The sequence below is a fragment of the Empidonax traillii genome, unplaced genomic scaffold (genome assembly GCF_003031625.1).
Source record: "Empidonax traillii isolate 1590-97213 ecotype Southwest subspecies unplaced genomic scaffold, ASM303162v1 scaffold236:size2090792, whole genome shotgun sequence".
Classification (NCBI taxonomy): Eukaryota; Metazoa; Chordata; class Aves; order Passeriformes; family Tyrannidae; genus Empidonax; species Empidonax traillii.
Window position 1 is genome coordinate 1,375,776 of NW_020955429.1, and position 27,062 is coordinate 1,402,837.

Below are 27,062 nucleotides of genomic sequence, written 5' to 3' on the forward strand. Positions count from 1 at the left end.
CCAGGCGCGGGGGAGCCGTGCCTGCCGGGGCCCTCCTGCCCTTCGCAGGCCCGCGGGCTCGGTGTCCTCGGGCCACCCGCCCGCCCTTCCCGTCGCCGCCTCACTACTCCGGGCCGCCCGCCCGCCGTTTCCGCCGCCGCCGCCTCACTGCTCCGGGCCGCCCCGTAACGCCGCCTGCTCGGGGCCCTGCGCCGCCCGCAGACTACGAGTCCCGTCAGGCCCCGCGGCCGGGCCAGGCAGGAGACGGCGAGGAGGCGGAGGTGGGGCCGTGCGGTTCGGGCGGGAGATTCGGGCGATGGCTTTGGCGTCGGTGCATTGAGGTGCCCGGGGACGTTGGGCTGCGGGGGCACTGCCGCGGGGGATGGCGGGGGGGTCTGTGGGGCACAGCCGAGGTTTGGTGGGGCTGGGAGAGGGGTCGTGGTGGAGGACTGGGGGAGGGGTGTGGGGTGTCACTGCAATTAATTGCTCTGGGGGCGTTGTTTGTGGGTCTGGGAACACGGAGGGTGGAACTGGAGGGGCTGACGTGAGCTGTGGGGAAGGACTGAGGGGTACTGGAGTGACAGAATGGGGCTGGGGCTTGTGGGCTAGATGTGGGTGGCATCCAGGGCTGGGGGTGTTGTGATGGGTGAGCAGCGAGCACAGAGGTGGCTGAACGGAGATGGGGGGGTTGTGAGTCAGATGTAGGGGTTAATGTTGTGGCAAAGAAGGCTAAGGGGTGGTGGGGCAGGTCTGGGGGGCACTGAGGCAGTGAGATGGGACTGGAGTGCACTGGAACTGCTGAGGGCTTGTGGGCTGAGGCTGGGAGCTGCTGAATAGTGCCAGAGCTGGGAGACGCCCAAGCCCATCACAGACCTGTCCTTTTTCCCCACTAGGCACTGGAGGGATCTGAGGGGAATCTGTGTCCTAGCGGGACATCGACTCTAGAGGATCCTGAATGGCTCCAGTTAAAATCAGCTACGTGGTGTCATTCTCCTCACAGGTACCCGGGGATTTCCTCCAGGGGGGCTGTTTCTCCCTGAGCTGTTGGGTTCTCTAAAGAGGCAGGTGGGGGGGTGACAGGGTGCAGCACCAGCTTTCCTTGTTAGGCTGAAGGGCACTAAGTAGGGCTGCAGGGCAGGAATTCCAGGCAGTTCTCAAAGTGGGATGTTGTTCCTTGGGCTACCAGGGGATTCCCTGTTTCTCCCCTGCGCCCAGAGTGATCTGGAGCCGGAGGGAAAGGCATTCAGGGAGGGAGCCATGTGTCATGTCATGTCCCTGCTGTGCATGCAGGACCCCAAGTACCCGGTGGAGAACCTGCTGAGTGAGGGCAGTGTCCGGCCCTGGCTGGACTGCCCCCAGGACCACAGCAGGTGGCTGAGTGTGGAGCTGCAGCTGGAAAGAGCCAGTCCCATCAGCTACGTGGACAGTGGACATCGGTATGTCCCTGTCCAGGAGGCAGGGCTGTGCCCCCAATGGACTCAGCAGCTCTGAACCCCCTATGCTTCCCACTGTTCCCCAGGGAACTGTGGCTGCGCCTTCCTGCAGATCGAGGTGGGACATTCCTCGTGGCCGCGTGACCAGCCCTATGTCACCTTGGTGCCCACTGTCACGCTGATGACACCGGATGACTCAAAGCTGGGCCGGAATCGCTGCAGTGTTCGGATGTTTAAGGAAGGTAAAGATTGATCCGAAGGAGAAAGGCACAGGGAAGAGCTGTGGCCCTGGTGGTGGGCTGGGGGTGCTGGCAAGGGAATGGGGAACCGGTTGGGGAGGAGGATGGGGGGCTGGCAAAGGGATGGGGCTTGGCTAGGGGTTGGCAAAAGGGCAGGATGGGGGGCTGGTGCTAGGATACGGCTGGTGGGGGGGGCAGAAGGGGACAGGTAGACCAGGCGTCACGGTTGTCCTTGGGAAAGTCGTACCAGCTCTGCTCCCCTACCCCAGCCTTTCTTGTGCCTGTAATCTCCCAGTTGTTGCTGTTTCCTGGGTGTCATAGTGACAGGGTGACAAGCAGAGATGGGAGCAGTGCCAGGACAGTGGTCCCTGCTGCATCCCCTCCACCCCGGGTGCTCTCCCCCACAGCAGACTTCCCCGTGCCGGTGGTGAGGCAGCACTGGGACTGCCTGCGGCTCACCTGCAGCCAGCCCTTCAGTCCGCGCAGCCACTTCGAGCTCTCCTTCATCTGCCTGCGCACGCCACAAGAGCACGAGCCTGAGCCCCCCGGCCACCCCCAGGCCTGGTAGGTGCCTCTCACAGCTCTGTGTACTGCTCTCCATGGGAAGGCTGTGGGGATGGAGCAGCTCCTCCATGGGTGCCACTTGTGCCCCAGGCAGAGCACAGGAGGATGCTCACTGGGCTGAACCGGGGGCTGTGTGAAGATGGTGGGCAGAAGGTTCCTGCTTGATTGCCTGGGGCATCCCCTTGTCCCACAGGAGGATGCTGAGCCCTCAGACAGCCCCTGGTGCTCCAACCCTGACTTCCACCAGATGTTTTTTCCCAAACCACACTTATAAGTAGCCTGGCCTGACCCATCCCATCTTCTTCCTGTGTAGCAGGGCCTGGAGCCCCTTGAGGTTCTGCCTCAGAGCCCAGAGCCTCAGCTGACCCCTCATGGGGGGCTGATTCTCCTTGTCCCCAGGAGGTCCAGTGCAGAGGAGCAGCTGAGGAGCCACCTGTGGCAGCTGGAAGGGGGTGCTGGGAGCCCAGCCTACCTCAGCCGCTCGGCCTGGATGGTGCTGTCAGCAGTGCAGAGTCAGGCACTGAGGCCGGGGGGTGACCCAGAGCTACCAGCCAAGGACCTGGGAGGTCCCGTGGTGCCAGTAGGTGAGCCTGTACAACTGTGTCCTGGGCTGCATCCCCACCACTGTGGGCAGCAGGGTGCAAGGTGGGGGTTCTGCCCCTCTGCTCTGCTCTGCCTCTGCAAGGCAGCCTCCAGCTCTGGGGCCCCCAACATCAGAAGGACATGGAGTTGCTGGAATGAGTCCAGAGGGGGCCACAGAGGTGTTCCAAGGTGTGGAGAACCTCTGTTACAGAGACAGTCTGAAAGAGCTGGGGATGTTCAACCTGGAGAAGAGATGGCTCTGAGGAGAACTGAGAGCCCCTTCCAGTGCTTAAAGGGGCTCTAAAGAGCTGGACTTTGGACAAGGGCCTAGAATGACAGAAGGGGGAATGCCTTCACACTGACAGAGGGCAGGGTTAAATGGGATATTGAGAAGAAATTCTTCCCTGTGAGAGTGGGGAGGCCCTGGCATAGGTTGCCCAGAGAAGCTATGGCTGCCTAATCCCTGGAAATATTTAAGGCCAGGTTAGATGGGTCTTGGAGCAACCTGTTCTAGTGGAAGGTGTCCCTGCCCATGGCAGGGGGTTGGTACAAGGTGAGCTTTAAGGTCTCTTCCAACCCAAACCATCCTGTGTCTCCATGGTTCCTGCCCACTTGCTGTTTCCCAGGCTCTGCACTGAACATACCCACAGCCCACCCAAGCACCTGCAAGCAGCCAGACAAGCAACGTGCTCCCAGCCTTGCTGGCAGGTAATCCCTCAGGTCACAGTTTTCCTCCTGCCCTCATCCTCCCTGGTGGTTTACCACTCCAAGTCCCAGAGAGTTCTGGGTCCAGCCCTTCACTCCTTTGGGTTGACAAGAATGTGGCACAGTGTGCCTTCAGCATGTGACCCCTCTGCAGGGCTCCAGGTACTGCCTCAAGGCCACACATGGTCAGAAGAAGAGCCCAAACCCATGGCTCCCGAGAGAGACAGGCCAGGAGTGGCAGGGGACAGACCAGCACTGATGGGGAGATGGGCATCTGTCCCATCTGCTCAGGTAAGTGCTTGGGAGGGGTGTCCTCTGGTGGCGAGGGGACACCAAGCAACAAATGGGGATAGCAGTGGCGGTTCCATAGCTGGGACACCTCCCTCCTGCTGGTGCCCTGGCACCAGCTTGGTGACAGGCAGCGGAGGGACATCACAGTGCAACCCTGTGTATCTCTGCCATAAGAAGCCTCAGGGAGGGTGTCAGACCAAACCCCGTGTCATCCCAACACCAGTGAGCCTCTGACAACCACATCGCCTCTCCTTTCCACAGGCTGCTTCCTCCTGGATGTACTCCCCATGCATACCTCCCACTGCAGGGAAAAAGACCCCACTGCAGCCTGGCCCTCCTTGTCCCCTGACACCTGGATGTCCTGCCCCATTTGCGAGCTGCCTTTCAGCATGGCAGAGGTGGAGCAGCATGCCAGCACTTGCGGTGAGCCACTGTCCTCATCCCGCTGCCTGCAGTAGGACAGCAAAGCTGGGGACAAACCCTGTGTTGCCACCTCCCGGGGGCTGAAGCCACAGTGCTGGACCCAGCTGTGGTGCAAGGAGCAAGGGGCAGAGATGCAGCAGCCCCAGGACGTTTGTGGCAAGGCTGGTGGGATGGATGGAGAAGGTGCTTCCAGCCCCTTGGTGGGGTTTGGGGGGAGCTTAAGGGGCCTGAAACACTGTAATGGCAGGAGTTACTGCCAGAGAAGAATAAAGGAGAGAGAGGAAAGAGAGAGAAATGTCCTGTGACTGCCCAGTGCCACAGCAGGTTCCCTGGGTGAGCACTGTGCCTTGGGGCATGGTGGGGACAAGGAGGAGGTCATGCTTTTCCTCCCCTCAAGCTTCACTTGGAGTTCCAGAACTGTGGCCCATGGGAGGAGGAAGCCAGAACCCCTAAATCAGGAGAAAAATACAATTTATTTACAAGTAGAAACATTTAAAAATGTTGCCTCGACTTCCCTGGGAGCTGCAGGAGGGCAGGGGCAGGTGGGGGAGTCCCACACCGGGGGAGCGGGGTAGGCAGCGGGGGGTTAAGGGGGCACAATGTCTTACCTCTGTCCCTGTCACTGGGGCTGCAGGATATCCCTGAGGAGGGTTCAGACCCTCCAGCCCCAGCCTGGTGCCAGCCCCTGCACCCAAGGGTGTTTCCAGTCCTCACTCCCTGTCATGCCCTTGCCTTGGGTCCCGGGAGGGTTAAGGGTGACAATGGGTGCAGGAAGGGCATGGACGCCCTGCCGTGCTCAGGGCAGCCCCGTGGTTGTCAGTGGGACGTGCAGGGCAGCATCACACAGGTGGCCCCATCTGTCTCCCCTCAGTGCTGCTGGGCCCTGGGGATGTGCTTGCAGCACTGGGGGAACAGGGAGAGGCGAGGGGGTGCAGGTAGGGGGCCAGGGCAGAGCCAGCAACACAAGGACTGGGGAAACCTCAGAATTTCGTATCCTTGAGCGATCGGCGACTGGCCTGGAAGGGAGAGACAGAGAGGGGACGTTAGTGACTGTTGAGTGTGACCAGGACCCTGGCAGCAGCCATGCCCATGTTGGGACCTGTTGCTGCCATGGCATGAGCCCAGGGCAGGGGCTGGGGGCACTGGGGAGAGCATGTGCTCAGAAGGCCACCTGGCGGTATGGGCAGTGCCTACCTTGCCCTTGGGGGACTTAGCGGTGGCGATGCGGGGTGAGCGGCGGGTGCTGCCACTGGGGGTGTTCTTGGGAGTGCTCTTCCGGGCAGCTGCCCGGCGCAGGAGGCGGTTCCCCAGCTTCTTGGGGGTGGTGAGGATGCTGAATGCCATTGACTGGCGCCTCTGAGCCTGCAGGGGAGGGGGCAGGACCATCAGCTCAGCTCAGGACAAGACAGGGAGGTCTGTCCTAACCCCTCCTTCTCCCTATGGAGCTCACCTGCTTGGTGGGGGTCGGCTGTTCACTCTGTCGGCTGACTTGGGAGCCACGCCGCTCACTGCGGTCCTGGGTGGTCTGGGGCCGTGGGAAGCAGCTGGTTGGCTTCTTGGACTAGAAAAGAGGGGACCAGCTAGGACCGTCATCCAGGGGTCACCCTGCTGGGGAGCTGGCAGCACTGAAGGAACTGAGGGGTTGCAGGGAGGGGACAGGAGCGAGGGCAGCATCACCCAGGGAAGGCAGAAGGCTCAGCCTTAGAGCGGCCTTGGGAGCATCTGGAATACTGTACACAGCACTGGATGCTGGGAACACAGGGCATGGAAGCCAGGATCATTGGGAACATTTGGAGCACTGGGAGCATCTGGGAATACTGAGAGCATTTGGAGCACTGGGCAACAGGAGTAGTGGGGGCACTGAGAGCATAGGAGCACTGGCGTGCCACCCACAAAACTGCAGCAATCCCCTCAAAACCTGGAGAACACCTGCAGCTGTCCCCAACCCTGTGTCCCCTGGCCCCCAGCAGGGTGCTGCAGTGGAGGGCTGGGCTCACCTGGGGGATGTCAGGGCTCTGGTGGGTCTCATCTGAGAGGCGCTTCCTCTGCTGCCGGGTAGTGATGCCGGCACAGGCATGGCCCAGGGTGCTGCGCCGGGTGCCTACTCTGCTGTTGGGGGGCATGATCTGTGAGGGCTGCATGCTGGCGCATCGCAAGGTCTCCTTAGGGTCCCCCATCTTCATCTCCTCATCCGTGATGGTTCCCAAGGAGGTGGAGGGCTGGGGAGGGGGCATGGAGATGTTGCCAAGGGGCACTGTCCATTCCCAGACCCACTCCCAAACCCCACTTCTGGGGAAGGGGCCTTCCACCCTCCATTTCCCCCCCCTGTACCCTGCTCTCCAGGGGGTAGCAGGTCTTCAGGTGTGGGGGGCAGGCCTGGTTCCGCCGCTGCAGCTCTGCAATGCGGTTCCAGTCATCTGGCTGTTCCGGCTCGTCCTGGCATGTGCCCAGGTAGATGCTGTTCCGGCCTAAATGCAAAGCAGGAAAGGCTGAAAGGGGGGTCCCAGGTAAGAAGTGACCCCCCTCCCCAAGCCAGGCAGAACCCCACAGCCAGCAGCCCCGGTGCCCACCCTGCCCACACACACCGAGGCTGGAGCTGCTGGTCCCCTGCAAGCGCAAGGATCTGCGAGTGACTGGCCGGTACCCGGGGAGGCCCAGCAGCACTGAATTGCCAGGTGTCTCCTCTGGGGAGGAAGTTTCCAGCTTGACAAGAGTTTCCCGGGAGGGGAAGCTGGCAAGGGAGCGGGTGGAAGCAGTTGAGCGCAGCTGTCTCTTGGCAGGGGAAGCACTTGGGGACTGAGCTGACGGGATGCTATAGAAGGAGAGGTTGACGCAGTCCAGTTCTTTGGACTTAGCCTGTTTCTGAGAGAGAAAAATCCAGAGATCAGGGAATCAATCACAGATGGGTTTAGGCTGGAAGGAACCTTAAATCTCATCTGGTTCCAACCCCCTGCCATGGGCAGGGACACCTTCCACTGAACATGTTGCTCCAAGCCCCGTCCAATCTGGCCTTTGACACTTCCAGGGTTGGGGCAGACACAGCTTCTCTGGGCAACGTATGTCAGGAGCTCCCCACTCTCACAGGAAAGAATTTCCTCCCAATATCCAATCTAGCAGTGTCCTCTGTCAGTTTGAAGCCATTCCCCCTTCTCCTGTCATTCTAGGCCCTTGTCCCAAGCCCCTCTCTAGCTCTTTAGAGCTCCTTTAAGCACTGGAAGGGGCTCTCAGTTCTCCTCAGAGCCATCTCTTCTCCAGGTTGAACATCCCCAGCTCTCTCAGCCTGTCTCCATAGCAGAGCCGTTTCAGCCCTCTGAGCATCTCATAGCCTCCTCTGGACTCACTGCAGCAACTCAATGTCCTCCTGATGTTGGGACCCCAGAGCTGAAGGCAGCACTACAAGTGGGGTCTCACCAGAGCCAAGCAGAGGGGGCAGAATCCCCACCTTGTGCTACTGCTCATGCTGCTGGGAATCAGCCCAGAACAAGGTTGGATTTTATTCTGCCAGTGCACATTATCAGGCCATGTCCAGCTATTCACTTCCCAGCACCCCAAGTCCCCCTGCAGTGCTGCTCCCCACCCCTCCGTTCCGCAGCCTGTACGGGCCCCTCTGCTCACGTTTGTCATGGTGATGTTGATGGTGGTGCGGCGCCGGGCTGAGCGGGTCTTGCACCCAGATTCGAGTGAGAGGTTGCCCAAGGAGTCGGTGCTGCTCTCCAGCTGGGACCGTGTCCCACTGGGGATGGGGGTAAAGTAGAGGCTCTCCAGCGACTCCACCTCCCGGGGCAGCCGCTGCGACACCAGCGACTCTTCCCTGTCCAGTGGCACTACTGAGGCTTCCGAGCTGCTGGCCTGCCTGCAGAGACAAGGGATGAGAGTAGCACCAACAGGCTTACCCAACCACCAGCGAACAGCAAGCAAGAGGACAGCAAGTTTTTAGGGTACTGGCAGCCAGATGGGCTGGTACCTGGTAGAGTTGAGTGGCTGTGCCTCATCAAGGCTGTCGGTGCTCTGGTTTGCCAAGTTCTGGTGGCAAGTCTCCAGGCCCTTTAGCGAGGTGGTCTTCACCTGGAACTTGCTGAGCTCCTGTAGCTGCCGTTCAGCAAACTCCACCTGAGTGGGAAGCAGAGAGGGATGGATGGACCCTCTAAGCAAGGTGGCGGAGGGGAAGGAGGGTGAAGCCCCACTGTGCCGTGCCTACCTGAGCCTCCAGGCCACGGACCTGGCTGGTAAGGTTCCTGCAGCTCAGCTCTGACTCCTTGGCCTGCAGGATGCTCTGCTGCAGCTCCTTGGCCAGCCTGTCTGACTTGCTCCGGAGCTCCGTGTTCTCCTTCTGCAGCTGCTCCATGGCCTTCAGCTTCTCTGCCAGGTCCTGATTCTGCTGCTTCTTGGCATCGTAGTAAGTTTTTGCCTTCTCCATCTAGGATGTCAATGAGAGGAATCCTGTCAAGCTTCCTAGTGGTGCCAGGGATAGTGAGGCTGTGCCAGCCCCTGGCATACCTGCCCTTTGTAGTGCTCAGCCACCTGCTCCTTCTGGGCGAGCTGCCCTTGCAGCTCTGCCACCTTCTCCTGCTGGCGGGTGGCCACTGCCTGCAGCTCCTCTTCCAGTGCCTGCAGGCAGGGAAGAGACTGGCTCAGAGGCACCTCATACCCTGAGTGAGCTCCCTGGGCAGCACCAACAGCTCCAAGGCTGCCCAAGATCTCAGCCCCCAGGTTCTTGGTTCCTCTTTACCTTAGCTCTCTGCTGCTGGATCAAGGTGGCCTTCTCATGCTGAGTCAGCTTTTTATTCAGCTCCTCCACCTGGAGGAACACAGCCTGGTTAGACCAGCTCCAGGCACAAAACTCCAACATCCCTCCTATGGAGGAACACATCTCTCCTCTCAGGCCAACTCCAGGGCAGGACAAGGAAGTTTCCTGCCCCAGGGGCACTGTTCAGCAGTACCCACCACCAAGAGGATTCCAGGACATTACAAAGTGACAGCCACCCCATGTTAGTCCTTACAGGGAGGAGGTTGGCATTGCCCAAGTGTAAGGAGCAGCCTTGTGCTGGAAGCAAAGCCTTTTTCAGTACCCAGTGCCCCAGCAGCCATCTCCATTACCAGCTATTTGTTGTCAGGTGCCAAACCCCAAGCCACGCAGTTCAAGGGAAGCCCATGCCCAGCCTGGGGAAGAAGAATCCCACCTCCAAGGGTTCGAGAGGGGAGAGCTGGCAGCTGTGGGATGGGACACCGTGGAAGTGCCAAGGGACCCGGTCTAGGCCTCTGGCCACAGTGGGAGCCCCCCAAGCATGGATGGGAGGTTCATAAATCTTCTACCTGGGCACATGCAACCTGGAGTTCCACAGGTTATCCAGCACTCCTAGCACAGGCAGATGGTTGCTGTGAGTCTTGGCCTAGACATGCTCTCCCTGCTCCAGGGGTTGCCTGGGGAGCCCCCAGCCCTCCAGTCACAGCCACAAGGCCTCTGCAGAGTTTCCGGGCAACTGAGGCTGGGCTTTTCCAGCATTATTTCTCAAGTGTTAACTCCCACCATGTCCAAGATTGATGCTACTGGAATGCCTCCTATCTCTGGCCACTTCTGGACCATGCTGTCTCGCAGCACACCTATTCCTATCACCTGGACAAGAAGCTGAACCTCAGTTAAAGAGAGGGAGGAAAAAGGGATGTGTAGAAGAATGAGGTTTTGCAGCTGCCTCCAAATCCCCTCTGTCTGAGGACAAGGTATCACAGGAGTGATGGTCCTGCATCAAGGTAGCCACTCACTGTGTGTGCCGCCTTGAGGCTCATGAGAAGCCGTGCCAAATCATGGGCACCACCGTGAACGGGCAGGTGGCAGGTTGGGACCCCAGTTCCTACTTCCCAGGGGTGTAGGTGCCCAGAGACCTGGAGCCAACTGGCCCATGGCTGGGTCCCCACCGCAAACGGTTCATGAGAGGAGAGGGCGGCTCCAGCAGGAAGCGGCAGCAAGGAAGGCTGTGCACTGTCACCGTTTGAGCAGCCAGCACCTGGCATGTGTTACCTGCTTAGCTTGGTCTTTCCGAAATACCTCCAGCTGTTCCACCTGAGGGCACAAAAGGTACAAATGAGCATATGGCTGGCACACATCAGGCTGCTTTTCATAGAATCATGGAATCATTTAGGTTGGAAAAGCTCTCTGAGGCAATCAAGTCCAACCATTCCCCCAGCAGTGTCAAGGCCACCATCAAACTGCCCCAAAGTGCTACATTCATTAACATTTGTTATATCCCTCCAGGTGTGGGGACTCCCCCACTGCCCTGGGAAGCCTGTGCCAAAGATGGACAACCCTGTCAGAGAAGGAATTTTTCCTAATATCCCACCTGAATATCCTTCCCTGACACAACTGGAGACCATTTCCTCTTGTCATGTCACTTATTATCTGGGAGCAGAGCCTGATGCCACTTGGCTCCATCCTCCTTTGAGGGACTTGTAGAGTGAGAAGGTCCTTCCTGAGCCTAATTTTTTCCAGGCTGAGCCCTCCCAGCTCTCTCAGCCACTCCTCAGTCTTGTGCTCCAGACTCTTCCATAGCTCCATCGCCCTTCTCTGGAAAGGCGCACCTCAGTGTGACAGTCCCTTTCACATGTAGGAGCTTGTCCCAGCCCCCCAGTTCCCAAGCTGAGCAGGCTGTGGATGCAGGGGTAAGCAGAAGACCGAACACACCCCTTTTCCCGGAGGACTCCCTTGCCCACAACCCACCTGCTGGGAGCAGAACCCCTACCTGAGCTGTCAGTCTCTGTCTCTCTTCCAGCAGCTTCTTCCTCTCCTCCAGCAGCTTCTTCCTCTCCTCCAGTGCTGCAGCTCTGCTGCTCTCATACTCTTTACTCATCTTTTCCAGCTTCTGTGCTGCCTCCTCAGCCTCCTTCCTGCTGACGGTCACCAGCTCCTCAGATGCTGCCCGCAGCTGCTCCAGCTCCTGCATGTGCCGCTCCCTGGCCTGGCCCAGTTCTGCCTCAAGCTGCTGCCGCCCCTGGCTCTGGCTCTCACTGAGCCCCTGGTTCTCCTCAGCCAGACGAGCATTGGCCTGTTGCAGCCCTGCCAGCTGTGCCGCCGCCTTCGCCGCCTCAGCCCGCAGCTGCTGAACGGCCTGGTCCTGCTCCGACAACTGCTCCCGCAGCGACAGCACCTCGGCTGCCTCCTGCTTGGCCTGTGCCAGCTCAGCCTGCAGTGCACCCATGGCTTTCATCCTCTGCTCCAGGTCCTGGCAGTGCTGGCTTTCCAGGGAGGCACGCTCAGCCTGGAGCTGCTGGCAAAGGTGCTTCAGTGCTGGCAGCTCCCCAGCGAGTGCCTGGGCACTGTCGAGCTCCTGCTGCAGGGCGGCCAGGAGCTGCTCCTTCTGCTGGCACTTGTCCTGGCAGACCTTTGCTTCCTGCCGCAGCTCATCCTCCCGCTCGCTCTGGCAATGGCGGTCCCTCTTCAGGGCCTCGATGGTCATTCGCTGCTTCTCCATCTCCTCCTGGCAACGCTGAACCTCCACCTTCATTAGCGAGCACCTCTCAGCCGCACGGGAGGCAGCAGTGGCCATCTCTGTCTGCAGCACCCGCAGCCTCTCCTCCAGCTTCTTGCTCTTCTCTGACTCAGCCAGGATCAGGCGCTTCAGCTCCTTGCTCTCCCCCTCCTTCTCCGTCACCTGCCGATGGAGGATGGAGACCTCATGCTCCAGGCTGGCAATCAGGCTGTTCTTCCTCTCCATCTCCTGGACGCACTGGGACACTTGCTCCTTCCAGCTCTCCTTCTCTTGCACGGCAGAGCGAAGGGACACCAGCTCCTTCTCTGTGCTCCGCAGCCGCTCCATGGTGCCTTCCAGCTCCTTGGATTTGAGCTTCTCCTGGGAGAGCTGCTGGGAGATCCCCTCCAGCGCCTCAGCAGCTCTACGGGCATCTGCCTCCAGCCCAGCCACGCGCTGGGCTGCAGTTTGCTCTGCCACGGCCATCTTCTCCTGCAGGGAGGAGACCTCAGCTCTCAGCTTCTGCTCCTCGCTCTCCTTCTCCTTCACCCGTGCCTGCGCACTGGACAGGTCAGCCTGGAGGGCGGCCAGCCGCTCTTGTTGCTCTGCAGCCAGGCGCTCTGCCTGGGCCTCCAGTGCAACCACCTTCTCCTGCTCGGCCTGCAGCTGCTGGCAGACCTGGCCGTGCTCTCGGCTCAGCGCCCGGATCTCCTCCTCCAGCCGCACGCGCTCTCTATCCTCCCCTCGGGCAGCAGGAGAGGCTCCCATCGGCTTCTCCCGGCTCTCCTCCAGCACCTGGTGTGCAGCCAGCTCTTCACCCCGCTCCTGTGGAGCCCGCTGCCGGCTCTGCACCAGCTGCTGTCTCTCTGCCTCCAGCTCAGCAATCCTGGCGAGGTTGCCCTCCAAGCAGTCAGCCGCCCGCCTCTTCTCATCCTCCAGGATGCCCTCAGTGTTCCGCAGGGACTCCTCCAGGAAGAGCAGCTGCTCCTGCAGACGGCTGTTTTCCCGGGCCAGCTTCTCCCTCTCAGCCAGCCTCTGCTGGCTCTCCTTTAGCTTAATCTCGAGCTCCTGCACTTGGGCTTTCAGTGCCTCTGCTGCCACTCCCTGCTGCTGCTGAGCACTCAGCTCCAGGATCTGGGCTTCCAGCTTGCTGACCTTGTGGCTCAGTGCAGCCTTCTCCTCAGCCAAGGCAGCCTGGCTGGCACCTATGGCCTGCAGCTGGCTGCTCAGGGATGCGTTGGCCTCCTGCAGCTGCTGAAGCTGCTGCAGGGCAGAGTCCCTTTCCTGCAGGGTCTGCTCATGCTGGACACTGAGGGCAGCCAGCTGCCCAGCCTGACCCTCAGCATCCCGTGCCTGCAGGTCCTGCTCCAGCCTGTCTTGGGCCCGGTGGCTCTCAGAGAGGGAGCTCTGGAGGCTAGTGACAAGGCTGCTCAGCTGCTGCTTCTCCTCCTCAAAGCGGCCACGTTCGGACTGCAGGGCTGCCTCCTGCAGCTGCTTCTCCTCCTCCAGCTGCAGGACCGTGGCCTGGAGCTCTGCTCCTTTAGTAGCAAGGCTGGACACCTCCTGCTTCAGCTCCTCCAGCTAGCAGAGAGAAGAGGAGGAGGATAAAACATGCACCCCCCCAAAGTGTTACTCAAGCTGCAGCCAACATGCTCACCAGAGACCCAAATGCTGCATCCCAGTGGGAGCTGCCCAGTGTATATCTTCCCTCCCAGCATCCCCAGCACATCTTGTTTTCCCCTTAACCTTGTGCCACTATGCTCCCTGGAACCAAACACCTTTTCTCACTGTGCAGGAGCCACTCCCTTCACAACACAGCCATGCTATGAGAGGCTGGGGGAGCCAGCAGGTGCTTTGGAGCAGTATTCGCAAATTCAGCCCAAAAGGGGCTCTCCCAGAGTGCTCAGCCCCACAGCCCCCAGCAGCAGAGAGCAGCCGGCTCTTCCACACGTGGCTTTGCCATGCAACCCCAGGATCCCCTGCTCTCTCCAGCTGGAGGAGGTTTCCATTCAAGCCCTCGCTGCAAAGAGCCCCAGTGTACCTTCAGAATGTCCCCCATAACTTCTCCCCTCTCCTGGCTGCTGCACTCCTCCAGCTTGGCCAGCTGGTCTTCTAGCAGAGAAATCTTTCCCTGGAGAATCTCGATTTTCTCTTCTGAAGATTTCTGGGGACACAGACATGGGACTGAGCACAACGGAGGCAGGAGAGCCAAGCAAGGAGAGGCACAGTCACTCAGCTGTTACCAACACAGTGCTCTTCCTGCAGCTTTGTCTCTCCCCACTGTAAGGACAGCAGCCTCTCCCACCACAGTGCACCCTTCCCAGGAACAGGGAGAAGCTTCCCACAGGAGCTGGCAATTACACAGCTCCTCCTCATGTGCCGGCACGGATGGTAAGAGGCTCCCAGCCACTCCACCCTGCCTGCAGTTGGCACATGTCCCCCAGCCAAGGTGGGCAAGGTGGGGCACCCACCACTCCCAGGCCCCCTCACCTTGTCCTGCAGGGCAGCATGCAGCTCATTCTCCAGCTGTCCCTGCTTTTCCTGAGACTGTGCCAGGGCAGCGTTGTGCTCCTCTGAGAGCTCATTCAGGGCTTCCTGCAGCTGGACCATGTGGCTGGCAATCTCCCGCAGCTGCCAAGAAAAATTCCCCCGGTCCAGAGGAGGGTCAGAGCATGCCCTCACTGCCCAGCACTCTGCCCACTCCTCACTCCTCAGGTCCCAGGTGCTCACCACATGCAGCAACCTCCACCCAGTCCCCACTCCCCCACCACAGTTCCCCTTGGAATCAGGATCTGGAGCCCAAAGCAGGCTTGGTCATTGGGTCAAAAGTCACATAAGCCAGTGGCAGAACCATAAACATCCCAGCGTCTGGCACTGCCACCAAATCCTCTCCCCGGTTCCAACCACAACCATCTGGGCTGTGGAGACACAGAGAGCACACAGCACCCCATACCTTGAAGGAAAGATCACCATTCTCCTCAGAAAGCTGGCTGATTTTTCGGTCCATCTGGGCCTTTTCAGTCTTCAGGTCCTGGCACTGCCTGAAGGCCTCATGCAGGCGCCCCACCAGGCTGTGGGAAAGGAGGTGGTTAAAGGACGGGGTGCACGCCTGAGGCAGGCGAGGACATCACCAGGGATCGGTGCTGCTGGATATTGCCAAGGAAACCAAAGGTTCCAAGGAATCTCTATGCCCTGCTGTGACTCTACCAATCAACCCAGCTTTAAAACTGAGACCCAGTGTCGCGGTCAAGGTGGGATGCAACATGGTTTTCAGGATACCAGCTTGCTTTATTGCAACAGTACAGCTACCTTTATACAGTTCCGGGTGACACATGTACACACAGCATTGGTTTACCACTATCATAACAACTCATGATTGGACACACAGGCACATGTCTTAACACAATAGGTTAGCATTCCTAACAGGAAACCCACTCTGTGTTACAGTCCTACTGTCTGTGATTAACCCTCTGCCAGGTGTAAGAAGTTCCATCTTCAGTATCTCAGTTTACAGAGAGCCCAGAACCAGCTGGGCTCCCCCACATCCCAACATAGGCAAAGCAGAGTAGAGATAACTGATGTTTGTGCTTTGCAGAAGCCCAACCACTCCAAATTGAGGGCAGAGGCAGCTGTGGGACTCCAGCCACCACCCTGCAAAATGAAATAAGTGAGGAAGAGACAAAAAGACATGGCACTTGCAGCACAGGTTGGGCGTCCTTCCCAAGTAAACACAGTGCTGCAGAGGGACAGAGCAAAAACCAGGATGCAGAGAGGCAGCTGGTTTCAAGGGTGTGAAAGCCCAGTTCATAGGATCAAACTGAAGGGCTGAGGAAGGGGCTGTGGTCAGGAATTCCAGGATCATGCTGAAAGCTTTCAGTGATGCAGAGCTTATCCCAGGGCAGGCAAGACCCACATGGGCAGCACAGCCTTTTCCCAAAAAAGGGACAGCTGTTCTCGTGCAGGGTTTGTTAAGAGTGGGCTGTCAGAATAGGCTGTGTGGCTTGGGATTGGCTCCCTGCCCACTGTGATAAAAATGGGCTGCAGGCCATAACTGCCCTGAGGGCAAGGCACATCATGACAGCTGGCACAGCTGTGTCCTGGGCTGATCCCCTGCAGGGTGGGCAGCAGGGCAAGAGGGAGATTCTGCCCCTATGGCACTGGCATAGGCTGTCCAGAGAAGCTGTGGCTGCCCCATCCCTAGAAGTGTTCAAACACAGGTTGAATGAGGCTTGGAGCAAGCTGGTCTAGTGGAAGGTGTCCCCGCCCGTGGCAGGAGGGTACAACTGAATGAGCTTTAATGTCTCTTCCAACCAAAACCCTTTTTTGATTCTGTCCCTGCTGTCTTCTCCCAGGGCGCAGTTGCAGAGGAACAAGAAGAAGGTTTGCCTTCTCCCATTTCATGCACTGCTAGAGAAGAGACAGACAGCATGGAGTCTGGGGATGGGACTAACAAGGTGCAGCCTAGCAGAAGGGAGCAGACATTCCTGGAGGATTACCTCTCATTCTTCTCCCTCAGCTCCTTCATTTCTTTGGGCTCCAGCTGGTCTGCAGCTTGTTTCTCATTGAGCTTAGCCAAGCGATCAATCCGCTGCTGCATCATGGTGATCTGAGCCTCTGAGGAAACACGGGCAGAAAGGGTGTTACCAACCACCCAAAACCTCCCCAACAGCATTTCTGCACAGAAACCCTTTGCAGCAGGAGACAAAAGAGCCAGCCCACCATGGCTGCTGCTCAGCACAGGTGTTGCTTCAGTCATGGCTTTTGTTGCCCAGGATATATAAAGGAATACAAGAGGAAAGAAGGAACCTGGAGTCTCACTTGGGGCCTGTCAGGATGGACCATGCATGAGCAGAGTTGCGGTGGGGTCAGAACAGCAAGTCAGAGAAACATGGGGAGGTCTCAGTCCCACACACCTCTCCCTGCACCACAGGACATCCCGCTAGCGACTGACCTTTCTCCATGATGAGCTTGCGATTCTCTGCCAGCTCCACCTCCAGCCCGTCCCGGTTCTCCCTCTCAAAAGCCAGCTGCTTCTTTAGCCGTCGCAGCTGAAACTGGGGTGTCTGCATGATGTCCCCCATGGGTGAGGATGGAGGGCTGGGCAGCATGCTGCAGAGAGGCACACCACAGAGCTCAGTCACCCAGAGCCAGCACAGGGCACAGGCCCTCCCAGCACAGCCAGACCTGCTCTGGTTGCCCAATCTCAGGGGCAGGTTCACAGCAATGACTTTGATACCACATCACCCGAGCAGAAAGGCCATGCTTCTCCTCCTGACTGCACTAATGACAATCTCCAAGTGCTGGGCAAAAACCACCATCAGCATGCCCAGGGGCCCTAAAAGGCCCAGGGCATCTTGGTTTCTGTCACCCATAGCGTGACCCAGCAGAGTCAGGGCAGTGACCATCCTCCTGTGCTGGCACTGGTGAGGCACCCTGAACCCTGGGTTCAGATTTGGGCCCCTCATAACAAGAAAGATACTGGGGTAATGAGTGTCCAGGGAAGGACAACAGAGCCAGGGAAGGGTCTGGAGCACTAGGAGCAGCTGAGGGACCTGGGGGGCTCAGCCTGGAGAAAAGGAGGCTCGGGGGGACCTTTTTGCTCTCTGCAACTCCCTGACAGGAGGGGGAAGCCAGGGGGAGGTCAGGCTCTGCTCCCAAGGAAAAAGGAACAGGATGAGGAAACGGCCTCAAGTTGCATCACAGGATGTTTAGGTTGGATTTTGTGAAAATTTCTTTCCTGAAAGGGTTGTCCAGCCCTGGCACAGCTGACCAGGGCAGTGCAGGAATCCCCATCCCTGGAGGGATATAACAGATGTGTCAATGTGTCACTTGAGGCATGGTTTGGTGGTGGCCTTGGCAGTGCCAAGTTGGACTCGATTGCCTCAGAGGGCTTTTCCAACCTTAATGATTCTGTGATTCTAAAAGGAGCTAATTAGAATCCCAGCTCACCCTCAGTCATCCATCCCTCCCTACATCATGCCTGAGTGGTGTGCAGCAGGACAGCACCACGGCAGAATGGGATATTCTGTGGAGTCAGCGTGCAGACTGACTACACCTTTGGGTCCCAGAAACCGCCTCATCCATTCCCCACCCCCAGCCAAGAGGTGGGGGACATACTTGTTGGTGCTGGGGAAGGAGGCAATCTTCTGCAGTTCCAGGAAACGCACCTCCCGCTTGTGTGGGAGGGAATGTGGCGGGGAGTGCTCCTCAAAGCTGCTGCTGGACGTGCCGGATGAGGATGGTGGTGCTGGAAATAAAATGGGAGAAGCAGGTCATGATCTTTAAAACCTGAAGGGCTGAGTAGCTGAAATCCCAGGGGCACAGAAACCAAAAATTCCAACAGGGATGGAGCAGTCCAGCTGAGGGAGCCATACACCTTCCCTAACTCCCCATCCCACCTGCTCCACAGTCCGGTCCCAGCACTCTGCTCCCACCAGGCTATGGGCATGCCACCTGCTTTGCTCCTCCAAGGAAAGCCTGGGGTACTGCTGAGCAGGAAGGGCCCAGCAGGTCTAAGGCAGCCCTACTCTTAAAGAAGAGTCCACAGGGGACCATTGCATACAGGAGGGGATCTGGGTGGTGCTGCTCCCTTTATGCCTGGGCAGCTACAGCAGCACAAACAGGGCAAGAATTGCAATGTCTTTATGCTCTAGAGAAGCGTGATCCCTGACAGCTGGGTGCTGCTGCTGTGGGAGCTGTATAGGAAGATGCCAGCACTGCAGTATCCTAAAGATTATGGTCTGGTTCTGTCCCACTCCAAGCTGCCACTTGGACATCACCACAGCAGACACTTGCTGCTCGCAAGATGCCAGTGTGCCAGTGAGGAGAAAAATATACAATGCCCACCCTGCCTGCACAAGGTTTGGCCTGTGTGTGCTACAGCATGGGCAGCCAGGGCCCAGCACTCACCTTTCCTCAGCAGAAATGGCTCTAGGTTCTCATTCAGGCTCTCCTCATTATCCAGCACAAATTTGAGGATTGATGCCAGCTCAACCTGTGTCAGAGGAGCCACGGGGTCAGCAGCTCTGCTGCAGCTCACAGGCAGCAACTGCAGCAGGCTTGGGGCAGCAGGCAGTTCCCTTGCCTACCCATGCTGGTGCCCACACTTGCTGCCACAAGCCTTTGACAGACCAAAAACACCTGTGAGCACTGCAGTACCCACTCCACACTGTCTTTTAAAGGTACCCAGAATAGGAGGGCAGGTCTCAGAGCACTTCCTGAAAGGCACCACTGCTTCCTGCTGCACCCCAAGGGAGAGAACCTCAAAGGGATTACCTGGGTCTTGTAGTCAAACTCATTCCAGTCACCAGGGCTCTTGCAGCTCATAGAGGCGTGATACAGGAGCAGCACAGCCACCTGAGCAAGGCAAGTAAAATGTTACTGACCCCACATCAGTCATCAGCACAATGGTGCCAGCCAGGACTAAAGCATGCCACACAGTTACCTTGGCCAGAGCCAGCTCCTCTCCATCCACCAGTTTCTGTGCAGAGACCAGGTTCTCTGTAGCTAATTTGTGCCTGCAGTGCTCTGTAATATGAAGCAAGATTCCCAGTCACACAGTTGCTGGGCATGCTGCCTGCCCGTGGCCGTCCCCTGAGGTGGCACTCACAGGTGGGAGGGCACTGTGATGCATCCCCAAGGAGTAGGGGCCAAGGGCAGGCTGAGCTCCAGAGCTGAGATTCCAGTGCTCAGCCTTGGCTGTTAACTCTGACCAGCTTTTATTACCCTCCCTGGAACTCCACCCTAAATCCCAGCCCCCCACCTTGGCATCTCTCCCTCACCACCAGCACAGAGTTCCACCTCTGGAGCGTGGGATATGAGGTGGGTTATGGTGTCTCCCCTCCAAAAAAGGCTGACCAAAAGGGTGAGATACTTCCAATTTCCTCCCACCCAGGATTCCTGGGTAAAGGTTTTCCAATGAGATTTGAACAGCTTGAGGCCAGGCATACAGGTAAGAAAACTGCCCCAAAGCAGCACCCCCTGAGCACCCACTGGCCCCCTGCCCTTCACACCCAGGACTTCCTTTGCACTGAACCCAGGCTCTGCCAAGGATTGCCATCTGGAAGTTTCCCATTAGGAAGCCTTCCTTCCCGCAGACTGCTGGGGGAAAGCTGCTGGCACCTTGTGAAGCTGCTGATGCAGTGCAGGGTCACTTTGGGGAAGGGGAAGCAGACCAGACCCCCGCAGGGGACGGGGGCACCAAGCAGGGGCAGTAGCTTCCCCCAGCACAGGCTCTTACTCTGCAGGAAGCCACGGATGAAGGAGATCCTCTCCGGCAGCGGCTGCTCCAGCAGAGACTCTCCCTCCTTGCTCCTGTGGCTGGAAGAGCGCAGGGGTTGCATTAACTCTTTTCCCGAGGGATTAAACTGAGGGTGAGTTTTGCACAACGGGGTTTGCTGAGCGAGGGGCTGGCTCCGGGGCGCTGCTGCGCCTTCCGCCCCCGCACCGGGGCTGCCGCGCCACGCTCGGGAGCCCTGACAAACATGGCTGCGCTGGGTGAGCAGCCGGAGCTGGGCAGACGGGCCCCCCCGCGCCGCTTCCTCCTCTGCCTGCCAGCCCTGGCATCCAGCGCCGCCAGCTGGAGCCGAGGGGCACGCGTGGAGCCGCTTGCTGGATTCTGGGGAGGCTGAAGCTTCCTCTTGCTCTTATTTGAGGCTCCACTCTTCCTCAGCAGCTGCCAACTCACAGAATATTGGAAGGGACCCATGAGGATCATTGAATCCAACTCCAGTTCAGAAACAGGGTGCCCAAAACTCACACTAGCCATGCCTGACCAGCACTGCTTTGGTATTGTCAATTACTCCCAGGGTGCCAAAAACAGGGACCTGGCCCAGGGAGGGGGCTGCCAGGAGGATTTGCTCCTCCTGACAGATTTCCCAGCCCATCCCCTGGTGCCACCGGGAGCTTGACAACTCAGCCAGCTGCCATGGTGGCTGCCCCGCTGCCACCCCACTAATCAAGCTACAGCCAGGCCTGTTTAGCAAGCACACACCACAGGTGATACTGGCTAATCCGAATCTGAGCACAGGAGATTAACCAGGTCCGACTAAATATATCCACGGTGGAGGCAGCTCCTTCCTCCCCACCCACCACAGGCAGATCCCTTCTCCAAGCAGGCTCTCATTGCCCCATGCAGGAGGTAATTATAGCAGACAAGCTCCCAACAAGCCTCCCACCGGAAGGGTTTGAAAGCAATGCATGGCAGCCTCACGCCCTCTCAATTTGCTTCACCAGCTCCTTAACTACCAGGCTCAGTCCCACTTCTGATGCCCATTATGGACTGTAAGTTTTAGATGCCCTTGCTCCCAGGCAACGAACACAATTCCTGAGGGAGGCATTCCTCTCATCCCTTCTGGGCAACTCAGGTCCTAGGACAAAGCAAACAGGCTCCACCCTGCCTTCACCGTAATCAGCAGCAGCCTGACATCTGCAGAGAACAGGGAGCACTTTGTGGGGCAGGAACTGTCGTTCTACATGCTGCTTTTCAGATACAAGAATTCCTCAGGATTCCAAGGCTGCTGCCCAGGAAAACTTGCTGAGCTGTTCCCTCACCCGAGCAGCGTCAATGGAAATGAATAATCTCTCTGCACCACTGGCAGCACCACTCAGCTCTTTTCTTCAATGCCAGAAGTGAGCCCAGATGTCAGTGCAGATGTGATAACAAGTCTCAAATGACAGGAACTCTGACCCAAATCCTCCCTGGGCAGCTCTGCGGGGCCCAACAGCTCTGCCCAGGGCTCTGCAGGCAGACCCCATTTGTGCAGCGGCACAGAGGAGACAGATCCCAGCATCAGATATGCCAGAGGAGCAATAAATACCCCAGGACCCCTGCTCCCACCCTGCCCAAGGAGAGACCTCCTCAGCTCCTGAAGGCCGAGGCCATGGCTCCAGGAGGCAGCCCAGCACCACCTGGATGGTTTGGTACAGCTCCCCCTACTCACATTTTGTGGATAATCCTGATGAAGACATTACAGTCCTGGAGCTGGGACAGATCATTGAGGGGATCAGGACAAACCTTTGTGCTGTTCACCTAGAAATGGAGTGAGATGGTCAGAAGGCAGAAGCCAACACCACACCATGTTGTGCCACGTATTGCCTCCCAGTCCGGGCAGGGGACAGCAAGACAGGTCTGGGTGTGAGAGCAAACCCAGCCCTTCGAACTACTCCTGCCCTGCCCAGAGAGCGGATGAATGTGATCCCCATGGCTCCACAGCAGGGTAGGCCAGCATGGGACTCATTTATCACACTGCTGGAGCACCTCTCTTGTGAAGACAGGCTGAGAGAGCTGGAGGTGTTCAGCCTAGAGAAGAGAAGGCTCTGGGGATACCTTAGAGCCCCTTCCAGTGCCTAAATGGGCTCTAAAGAGCTGGAGAGGGACTTTGGAAAAAGGCCAGTCGTGACAGGACAAGGGGGAATGGCTTCCCACTGCCAGAGGGCAGGGTTAGATGGGATATTGGGAAGGAATTGATGGTTGTGAGGTGGGGAGACCCTGGTTACAGGTTGTTCACAGAAGCTAAGGCTGCTCCATCCCTAGACGTCTTCAAGGCCATGGTGGACAGGGTTTGGAACAACCTGGTCTAGTGGAAGGTGTCCCAGCCCATGGCAGGATGTTGGAACAAGATGGTCTTTAAGATCCTATCCAACTCAAACCATTTTGTGAATCTTTGTTAGGTCACAGCACTGCTTTGCAAGCAGATCCAACAACACCTCTGCAGTCCAGCTGCTATCTGCTCCAGGCTCAGCTCCAGCTCCCAGGCAGTTTCCGTGACCAGACTAAGCCATTCCAGCATTTCTGGTTACCCAACAGGAAGAGAGAGCAAGGCTTCTCCTGCAAACCCACCTGCCCAGCTGCCCCAGCCACAATCCCTCCTGTGACCAGCACCAGCACTGTGCCCCAGAGGAGCTGCCAGTGCAGCACGTCCCACCTACGGAGCAGTCTGTGGCAGAGGAGAGGGAGGCTTACCCAAGCAAGGAGAGCCGCAGCTCTCGCACTGTGAAGAGACATCTTGGCCAGTCTGCCAGGTCACTGCCCAGACCTAAAAACACCAGCAAAGGGGGTGGGGAAGAAAAGAAATGTAAAACACAGCAATTACATTACTATATGACTTGCACCCACCACCAGGCATTCACGTCGGTCGAGGAATGATGTGCCACTGAGCCTGGCTGGCTGTGGGGGAGCACCCTCCTGCTTTCCACAGGCACAGCACAGGGAGCAGCACTGGCCAGAGCAGCCATGTCCACTCCTACAGGTCAGGATCCTGACAAGGGGTCAACGGGAAACCGCTGCTCAGGCTCCTTGTCCTCCAGGCGTGCCTCCTTCCCTCCCTGTCGCCCCCAAATGCCACTAACATTTCTTTTAAGAGAAATGTAAAGTCCTAGTGAGCTCCCGGCACAAGGCCTGGCAGTTTGGCAGTACTTGCTGCCCACCCAGGGACAGTGTCCTCCCTGTTGCTGGTCACAAATGAGCACCAGCATCTCTGCTGGCACCATCAGCATCCCAGAAAAACTCACCTCCCTCCAGAAAACACAAGCAGCAGCTTTTAGGGGATGACAGTGTGGTCCAAAGCACCAAAATCTGGCCCTGCCCACCAGGAGGAGACTGAGCTCCCACTATGCCACTGCGCACACCTGCTCTGGCTTCCTCCCAGCTGTGTGGCCACCCAAATGCCAGCTGCCCAAGAACAGGGGCTCTCTTGCCCCAACTGCCACCACTCCAGCTGCTGGGACCTTCAGAGGGCAGAAGGCTGCCCTCTGCCCCCTGGCCGAGACACAGCCACTGGGGTTGGAAGCTACTGGCAAAGGTCACCTGGGCCCAAATAAGCCCAGCAAAGCAGTAACCAGGCTGTTGGAGCACTGCCAGCTCCCCTTCTCACTGCTGCCGGTGAAAGGAAAAAAACCTGCTGAGGGCACAGGGAGCTCCCCGGGCATCACTGCACTGGGTGGGAGCAGGGAAAAGCTGCCCCGCTGTCCCCAGGATACAGGATCACTGCCAGGTCCCCTTCACAGTGACCTTTGCCTCTGCACTGCCCGTCCCTGGCACTACTCTGCTAGTTTTCCTGGGAACTCCTGGAAGCCAAAAAAAATCACCCAGATGGGAAAGGGGGCTCCTTGCCCTGTATTGCACCTGGACACCCCCACTATGATGGGTCTGGATCTGTCGCCACTGCTGGGAGTGCCCAGCACAGCATGGGTACCAGTCATGGTGGCTCTGGGGGCCACAGAGCTCCCACTGCCATCAGCCCAGCTGGAAAGCATGGGATCATCGGCAGGACAAGTCCTTCTTCCAATCTGGCTAAAACACAGCTTCTTGCACCATAGTCCCTCCATCTGGGGGCACGGCCAGGCTCTCCCCAAAAATCCACCCGAAGACAGTGGGCAAAGGTCACATGCAGCCCTGGATGCAGCCTCCCACCGGAGAGGGCCATGCTCTGCCAGAGCCGAGATGGGTTTTACTGGAGCCCCTATGCAGACACCCCGGTGCTTGGCGTGAGATCCGGACGGACAGGGCTGCCCGCTGGCTAGTCACCGGTGGCACTGGCCACGCTGAGCATCAGAGACAACGCCATGATCCTGAGTGAGGACGTGCCACTCGTGACGGCAGGCAGGCAGTGGCTGGAGAGCAGCGCCGTGAGCGCCCCGAGGAGGGCTCAGCGCGGGGCGGCGGGAGGGCCGAGCCGCGGCGGCATTGTCCTCTGCCGCTCTGGTCACAGCGCCGCGTTACGCAAGCCCGTGCCCCGCGGCCCCTGCCGCGCCAGCCCGGCCGGGGGACGCACGGGCAGCCCCCCGCCTGCCCCAGGCCGGGGCTCCGGCTGCAGGAAGCACCCAGCAGCTCGCCCGGGCGAGCTGAGCGGTCCGCGGCAGACCCTGCGCGGGTCCGGGCCCAGGAGACGGCGGCGGGGGGGGAAACGGCCGCGCACCCGCGCCCGGATGTCGGCGGCGCCGACCCGGCCCCGCCACCCGCACCCTGGGGATTCGCGGGCAGCCGGGCGGGAGCCGCGCGGTGCGGAGAGGCGGCGGAGCTGGGAGACGGCGAGCTGAGCTGAGCTGCGCCGCGCCTCCCCCGCCTCCCTCCCCCCCCTCCTCGCCAGCCCCGTGGAAAACAAACAAGGAAGAGGGATAAAGTCTTTGTTGGGGCCTTACCGGGGGCGCGCGGCCGCCGTCGGCGCGCTGGGGTTAATCCGCCATGAGTGCTGGCAGCCGGGGAGGGCCGGGGAGCCAGCGGCCACGCACAAAAGAAAAGTTGTTGGGCTTCTCTTCGGCGGGGCTGGCAGGCGGCCGTTCCCCTTCCTGGCCCGGGGCCACCCCACGTCACCGCGCCGGGGCCGCGCTCGTTAAAGGCGCACGGCACACAAAGCTCCGGCGCCGCGGGAGCGGACACGGGAAGCGAGAACGGGCCCGGCCGTGGGGAAGGGGAACCGACCGACCGCGGCCATGGATGTACTCACTGCCGTCACGCTGCCCGGACCCTGGGTGATAGAGAGCCGGAGGGGCCGGCGCAAACCTGCTCCGGACCCCAGAGCAGCTCACAGAAAGCCGGGGGCTCAGCAGGGGAAGGCCCCTGGCGCTACGTCTCCCGCTAACCTGGATGGAGAGTCACATCCCCGCTGGCCCCTGAAAAATTGCCCCCGATACGCACACACCCCGCGGCTACGGATTCAGCGGGAGCCGGGCCCGCCGGGTCCCCAGTCGGAGGTGGCGGGGGCCGACGCTCACCCCTCGCTGCCGATCCGGAAACCCTCAGGAGCCATCCCCGCAGCGCCCGGGCTACCTGAGGAAGCTCGGGACTGCAAGATGGGGCTACTCTGAACACGGCACAGGAACGGCACAAGGAGAAGGTTCTTTCAAACCGGCGCTGGGGGCAGCAGAGGAACCCGCGGGGGACGCGGCCGTCGAATGCCAAGAGCCGGGAAACGAAAACACACCAGCCTGAACCCCCGCGCTCCGTCCGGGTCCCCCCGTCCTTAGGGAGGGGGCCTACGCTGAGCTCGGCCGGAGGCAGAGGCTGTGCCAGGCGCGGGACCCCCAGCCAGCAGGGCGCGCCTGGCACGGCCTCCGCCTGCGGCCTCGAGCCCCAGCCCACGGAACCAGCGGCGACCGCCCCTCTCCCCGCCGTGACCTCAGCACCACCCGTACCGTGGCCGCCGCCAGGGCCGGGGCCGTGTCCGGAGCCGCCGGGGTCGGGATGGGGGCTGGATCCGCCGCCCCGTTCGAACGGCAGCGCTCGCCCCCGCCGCTCCCCATTGGCCGCCGCCGACGGGGCGCGTCACGTGCGCGGGCGGACCGCGAACCGCGGGGTCCGGCGGCGGGACACGGACACACGTGGGCCTGCGGGAAAGGGGCTCTAGGGGACACGGGACACGCGTAGGGGTGTAGGGAAGACGCTCCCGTGAGGGTATGGTGACACACAGCCATGGGGGTGTGGGTCTCAGGCCCCCGCTCTGAAGTGGGGACGGACACACGAGGGGCCTTGGAGTGCCCATGGAGGGGAGTGTGTGGGATCACAGGCAGGGCAAAGAGTATGTGGAAGCCCACGGTGTGTCAGGGGACACGTGGGGGGCTCTGGGGATGTGTCACATGCAGGCACCCAACTCTGCTCTGCAGTGCCAGCTGGGCAAGGGTCCTCACCAGCTCCCAACCATGCCCTAACCCACTAGTAGGACCTTACCTTGCTTGGGGGGTTCCTGGGCTCGTCCCTGTGCTTACAGCTCTACATCATCTTGCAGAGGCCAGAAAAGTTGACTTCAGTCATAGTGTGGATTGCAGTAGTGCCTCACCACCACCATCCAGGCCACACTATGATCTGAGAAATGCTAGTTAAGTCTCAGCCTTAATGAACAGCACCTGGGCTAAGCCTCTCTTCAGTTTATCAGGAAAAGCCCGTTCCCAGGATCTAACAGGTGTCTAACAAGCATCTGTTTGTAAACAGCCTTGGAAACCTACTTTTCCTGTTAGAGTAACAACCCAAATGGAGTAGTGTTTTTACTTTTGAAAGTCACCAACTCGAATTGTGACCAGGATGGAAAATTACGACTAAAGCCCATTCTCTAACAGTCCTATAAACAGGGGTTAAGGTGAGACCCACTGAGCTCTTGATTCCCAGAAGGGGCTAACATGTATGTCTCAAGCACAGATAACCGGATGGCTGTGGACCCAAACCAAAGACTACTGATATTAACACGCCATGAGAAAGAGTAAGCTGTGGTTGGAGAAGGGGCCAGGTGGAGACAGGGCAGCACTTTTCTGGGACAAACATCCTTGTTGTAGCTCCTGGAGGTAAGTACAACATCCATGCTGCGGCCAGCAGAGAACAGTGGAGACAGGCATTGGATGAATACGGTTTTATCTACTGTGGCGAAAAACAATAATTAAAAAAAAAAACAAAAAAA

The 27,062-nt window shown here is 59.1% G+C and overlaps 2 protein-coding genes across 5 annotated transcripts; one reads left to right on the forward strand and one right to left on the reverse strand.

Moving 5' to 3' along the window:
* Positions 1-251: 251 nt before the first annotated feature.
* LOC114059632 (putative short transient receptor potential channel 2-like protein) lies at positions 252-4,669 on the forward strand. Of its 2 annotated transcripts, none has more exons than XM_027888278.1 (10): positions 252-310; positions 873-979; positions 1,270-1,408; positions 1,499-1,654; positions 2,059-2,215; positions 2,409-2,480; positions 2,610-2,799; positions 3,424-3,505; positions 3,657-3,793; positions 4,055-4,669. In XM_027888278.1, the coding sequence occupies exons 2-7, from the start codon at positions 935-937 to the stop codon at positions 2,638-2,640; spliced, it is 600 nt and encodes a 199-aa protein (XP_027744079.1). In that variant the 5' UTR covers positions 252-310; positions 873-934; the 3' UTR covers positions 2,641-2,799; positions 3,424-3,505; positions 3,657-3,793; positions 4,055-4,669. The 2 variants fall into 2 exon arrangements, with proteins under 2 accessions (XP_027744079.1, XP_027744080.1); XM_027888279.1 differs by having other exon boundaries at positions 2,062-2,215.
* Positions 4,670-4,722: 53 nt separating this feature from the next.
* Positions 4,723-25,496, reverse strand: NUMA1 (nuclear mitotic apparatus protein 1). Of its 3 annotated transcripts, none has more exons than XM_027888270.1 (26): positions 25,390-25,496; positions 22,640-22,712; positions 21,618-21,706; positions 19,916-19,995; positions 19,121-19,203; positions 18,952-19,032; positions 18,586-18,670; positions 17,794-17,923; positions 16,628-16,785; positions 16,173-16,290; positions 14,630-14,747; positions 14,167-14,307; positions 13,718-13,840; positions 10,951-13,257; positions 10,233-10,274; positions 8,946-9,014; positions 8,714-8,824; positions 8,415-8,633; positions 8,181-8,326; positions 7,832-8,069; positions 6,802-7,078; positions 6,548-6,684; positions 6,214-6,435; positions 5,667-5,777; positions 5,411-5,578; positions 4,723-5,232 (listed from the first exon to the last, which is right to left on the reverse strand). In XM_027888270.1, exons 2-26 carry the CDS (start codon positions 22,679-22,681, stop codon positions 5,197-5,199), a joined length of 5,331 nt encoding a protein of 1,776 aa, XP_027744071.1. In that variant the 5' UTR covers positions 22,682-22,712; positions 25,390-25,496; the 3' UTR covers positions 4,723-5,196. The 3 variants fall into 3 exon arrangements, with proteins under 3 accessions (XP_027744071.1, XP_027744072.1, XP_027744070.1); XM_027888271.1 differs by lacking the exon at positions 25,390-25,496 and adding an exon at positions 24,817-24,933 and having other exon boundaries at positions 17,794-17,920; XM_027888269.1 differs by lacking the exon at positions 25,390-25,496 and adding an exon at positions 24,817-24,933.
* Between the last annotated feature and the right edge of the window lie 1,566 nt (positions 25,497-27,062).

Excerpts from the sequence above, each read along its gene's own strand:
- LOC114059632 (XM_027888278.1), top strand. The coding sequence starts at position 935 with ATGGCTCCAGTTAAAATCAGCTACGTGGTGTCATTCTCCTCACAG. Across the intron at positions 1,409-1,498 it reads CATCAGCTACGTGGACAGTG|GGAACTGTGGCTGCGCCTTC; the intron begins GACATCGGTATG and ends ACTGTTCCCCAG. Across the intron at positions 1,655-2,058 it reads TGTTCGGATGTTTAAGGAAG|CAGACTTCCCCGTGCCGGTG; the intron begins GTAAAGATTGAT and ends TCTCCCCCACAG.
- NUMA1 (XM_027888270.1), bottom strand. The coding sequence starts at position 22,681 with ATGTCTCTTCACAGTGCGAGAGCTGCGGCTCTCCTTGCTTGG. Across the intron at positions 16,786-17,793 it reads TCCTTCCCCAGCACCAACAA|CATGCTGCCCAGCCCTCCAT; the intron begins GTATGTCCCCCA and ends GCCTCTCTGCAG. Across the intron at positions 5,579-5,666 it reads AGCCGACCCCCACCAAGCAG|GCTCAGAGGCGCCAGTCAAT; the intron begins GTGAGCTCCATA and ends CCTCCCCTGCAG.